This window comes from Nicotiana attenuata, unplaced genomic scaffold, assembly GCF_001879085.1.
Source record: "Nicotiana attenuata strain UT unplaced genomic scaffold, NIATTr2, whole genome shotgun sequence".
In the NCBI taxonomy this organism is placed as follows: Eukaryota; Viridiplantae; Streptophyta; class Magnoliopsida; order Solanales; family Solanaceae; genus Nicotiana; species Nicotiana attenuata.
The window spans coordinates 115,881-120,725 of record NW_017670448.1 but is presented as its reverse complement, the minus strand read 5'-3'; the positions used below and the strand labels follow the sequence as shown (position 1 = coordinate 120,725).

General features: G+C 39.7%; 1 protein-coding gene across 1 annotated transcript; it reads left to right on the top strand.

The window, feature by feature from the left end:
• Positions 1-413: 413 nt before the first annotated feature.
• Positions 414-1,312, top strand: LOC109239539. The gene is made up of 2 exons (XM_019406120.1): positions 414-649; positions 1,060-1,312. The coding sequence occupies exons 1-2, from the start codon at positions 414-416 to the stop codon at positions 1,310-1,312; spliced, it is 489 nt and encodes a 162-aa protein (XP_019261665.1).
• The last annotated feature ends 3,533 nt before the right edge of the window (positions 1,313-4,845 follow it).

Here is a 4,845-nt window from a genome sequence, read left to right as displayed (position 1 = left end):
AAGCATGTCTCTTTGGAAAGCAAGCAAGAAAAAGCTTCCCTAAAGAGTCTTTGACTAGAGTCCGATGACCATTGGAGTTGATTCACATGGATGTGTGTGGGCCAATCAAGCCATCTTCACTTGATAAAAGTAATTATTTTTTACTTTTCATTAACGATTTTTCTGGAAAAACTTGGGTGTATTTTTTGAAGGTAAAACCGGAGGTGTTTGATACTTTCAAAAAATTCAAGAGCATGGTGGAGAAATAAAGTGTCTATCAAGTTAAGTCATTGCGGTCCGATAATGGTGGAGAATTCATTTCAAATGAATTCAAGGTTTTTTGTGGAAATAGTGGAATACGTCATTTGTTGGTTGTTCCAAGATTACCACAACAAAATGACGTCGTGGAAAGAAAGAACCGGATTATTCTCAACATGGCACGGAGTATGTTGAAGAGCAAAAATATGCCAAAGGTGTTTTGGGCTGAAGCAGTTGCTTGTGCAGTGTATTTATCAAATAGGTGTCACACCAAGAGTATCCATGACAAAACACCTCAAGAGGCTTGGAGTGGTTTCAAGCCAAAAGTTGCTCATTTGCGAGTTTTTGGGAGCATTGCATATGCACGTGTGCCGGATGAGAAGAGGTCTAAGCTTGATAATAAAAGTGAGAGGTATATTTTTATTGGCTATGATCAAAGTTCTAAAAGTTATAAATTATATAATCCAAGAAATGGCAAGGTCACCATAAGCAGAGATGTTGAGTTTGATGAAGATAATGCTTGGGAATAGAAAATTGAAGAGCAAGATTACTCTTTTAGTCTTTTATTTGATGAAGATGATGATGAAGAAGTTAGGGAGCAGCCTATCACACACCTTCAACACCTCCAGCACAAGTTCAACAAGAAGATGAGTCATGTTCAAGTTCTTCAAGTGAAGTGCCTAAGAAAACTAAAAGCTTTCGTGAGTTGTATGAAAATACAGAAGTGGTAAGAGAAAATTTATATGAATCGACTAACTTTTGTTTGTTGGTGGAAAGTGAGCCTTTAACTTATGAAGATGCTGCCCAATATGCCAAATGCAGAGATGCCATGGATGAAGAAATCATGGCAATCAAGAAAAATGATACTTGGGAATTAGCCACACTTTCAGAAGATAAAAGCACCATTTGTATCAAATGGGTGTACAAGTTGAAGAAAAATTCCAAGGCTCTAAATCAATGGAAAATTCAACAAATGGATGTGAAGTCGGCTTTCTTGAATGGTGTTTTAGAGAAAGAGTTTTACATTGCAAGGTTGAAGGACATGAAAATAAGGTTATGGAGCTTGAGCACATGAAGTCACAAGACCAAATTGCGGATATTTTCATCAAGCCGTTGAAGATTGATCTTTTTCAAAAGCTAAGGAAGACTCTTGGAATGATGAAACAAGTTTAAGGGGATGTTGAAATGTGAAAATTATAAACTTGTTCTTCATTTGTTCACATTTATTTACATTAGTCTACATTAGTTCATGAACTAGAATATTAAGTTAGTACATGTAATAGTAGCATGAACACATTGATTTACTTTGGAATATTTGAAGTGTGGACATGATTAGTGTGTTTACATGTCCTCTAGGCTAGATACATGAAGGATTTTCCCTATAAATAGTTATGTATTCCTAGCCATTTGAAGTAAGTCAAGTTGAAGAGAAATCATCCTTCCTCTACTTTCTTCTTTGTGAGTTTTGAGTGTTCTTTTGTGTTGTCTTGCTCTCCCAAATTTTCTAACAGGTGAAAGGCTGAAAAATGTTTAAGGATATATTCTGCACTTTACTATTTAAAATGGCAATGAAAAGTTATACTCCTTCCGTTTCAATTTATGTGAACCTATTTCCTTTTTAGTTCGTGCCAAAAAGAATGACCCTTTTTCCCTATTTGAAAACAATTTACCTTTATGCAATGATTTATAGCCACACAAAATATATGTGCTTCATTTTACACCACAAGTTCAAAAGTCTTCTCTCTTTTCTTAAACTCCGTGCCCAGTCAAATGGGTTCACATAAATTGAAACGGAGGGAGTATATAATGGTAACTCACCTCATCGAAGACTTATTGTTACTGTTGTAGTGAAGGAATTCCCTGATATAGAGTCTGTGGAGAGAAACCCTTTCTGTATTAGGCAGGGGTTCTTCCATTATTGGTACATGCACCACTGGGACTCAACTTCCTGCTCTCAATGGTTAATAGTTGGAAAAATTAAATACTTTATTTTCCTTTTTCCTTTACGGTGGGGGTGTGGCCGGTGGCAGCAGATATATTAGAGCACAATGTAGCTTGTAGACCAATTTAAGAATCATTTTTATACGGTTAAAATAGGACTTGTCCGATTTTGCCATTTAATCGAAGACCAGGGAATCACGTCGAGGGTCAGTCTCATAATGGATCAGGTCATATCACGAAGATAAAGTATCAAGCTCGATAATCGGGGTGCTCGTCGAGATCGAGGCCAACAGTGATCGAGACCATATATGACAGAATTCGAACAAAGCGCGATAATGAAAAGGTGAGATATCCGTAGCCGGTCGAAGATCACAGCGAAAATTCCGGAACGGATCAGATCAAGAGAGGTTGTTTAGGCTAATCATGGGATTTACTTCTATAATTAGAATTATACCATAATTAGGACTCCTCTACTATATAAAGAGGAGTCCCCATCATTTGTAGACACCTTACATTCGCACAGATCAAAGCAATATAGTATTCTCTCTTTAGCTTACATTCTCTTGTTTATCGGCTCGTTGTATTTTAACTACTCTTGCATAACTAGCTCGAGGGTGTCTGAGCTCGAGGGCTCTGTTCAAACGCTGGTTTGCTTTATATTATTGTCAATTTGAATCACTTATCTTTACGTTTATCAATTGGTAATAGGTGAAATCACATATCCTTAAAACCACATTATATGTTTAATTGTTATCCAATTTTTAGGGTAAACAGTTTGGCGCCCACCGTGGGGCTAAGAATAATAATGTTTTCCTAGTATTAATCCTCATAACACACACTGCTTTTACACTTGTTCTCGTAAGTGTCTTTGATTTTACGAATCAACATGTCAAACTCTCAAGCAGTGCCCACTCACACAGACACCGGCCTTGGTCTTCATGGCGAGAACGAGCACATAGTCGCCCAAGAAACGGATTACCTCCAATCAATCCCGATGGACCACAGGCCGTAGATCTAGTTGATGTCAATTTCGTGTTGCGATTCATGGAAATTTAGGCGTCGACTCTGAAAATAGCGTCTGCAGAGACGCCTCGGCAGCCGATCAGAACGCATAGAGTGGTGAAGAAGGCGGGATTAGCCTTCGATGATATTTGAAATGTTGCAGACTTAACAAGCTGCGATAGCGCAACTCTAAAATCAGAATCGAGCACCAAGCAGAATCGAACTCGATGCATCACAGGAAGTTATTTACAGGGTCGAGCCTATACCGGAAAAATCGAACGATAACGGATCGGGAACTGACCCCGCCATCATGAAAATTCTCTAGGAGCTCACTAAGCGGATCGAATCAGAAGAAAAGAAAATTGAGGCTAACGATAAAAAGGTAGAAACATACAACTCACAGGTTGATCAAATACCGGGGGCACCCCCGATTTTAAAGGGTTTGGATTCGAAGAAGTTCGTACAGAAGCCTTTCCCACCAAGTGCGGCTCCGAAGCCTATTCCGAAGAAATTCCACATGCCAGAAATTCCAAAGTACGATGGAACCACTGATCCTAATGAGCATGTCACTTCTTATACATGCGCAATAAAAGGAAATGACTTAGAAGATGATGAAATAGAATCTGTTTTGTTAAAATTTTTTGGATAAACTCTATCGAAGGGGTAATGATATGGTACCACAATTTGCCGCCCAATTCCATCGATTCCTTCACCATGCTTGCTGATTCATTCGTAAAGGCACATGCCAGGTCTATAAAGGTCGCGACTAGGAAATCGAACCTCTTTAAAGTGAGACAAAAGGACAACGAAATGCTAAGGGAATTCGTATCTCGGTTCCAGATGGAACGCATGGACCTGCCCCCGGTCATCGATGATTGGGTCGTCCAAGCCTTCACCCAAGGTTTGAACGAGGGAAGTTCGATAGCATCACGACAACTTATAAAGAATTTGATTGAATATCGAGCTGTGACTTGCGCCGATGTACATAACCGATACCAGTCAAAGATCAGGGTCGAGGATGATCAGTTGTGAGCCCCTTCCAGTTTCGTTTATCTGAATAGATCCGAAGGCAGGATTCAAAGAGACATCGACAGAGAGCCCCGATCAAACAGAGATCGGTACCAACCATATATCATAGATCGTAGAAACAGTGGATCAGGATGTAATCCCGTTCGAAATGATCGAGGATAAAACTCCCGAGGGCTCATGAGTAAGAGTGGTTTTGATAAACATGTCAAGCTCAAGGAAGCACCACAGTTATAAGAATACAACTTTAGCGTCGATGGATTGGGTATTGTATCAGCCATTGGACGCATCAAAGAAACTAGATGTCCCAGACCCCTAAAGTCCGACCCGGCTCAAAGAAACCCTAATCAAATATGCAAATACCGTGGAACCCATGGTCACAAAACCGAAGATTGCAGGCAATTGAGGGAGGAGGTAGCTCGTTTATTCAACGAAGGTCATCTTCGAGAGTTCTTGAGTGACCCAGCTAAACATCATTTCAGAGAGAGGGATGCAAACAAAAAAAAATGAATAGGAGGAATCGCAACACGTGATTCATATGATCGTTGGTAGAGTCGATATTCCTCAGAGCCCGATATTTAAACGCACCAAAGTTACAATCTCAAGGGAGAAGCGCACCCGGGACTACTTACCAGAACA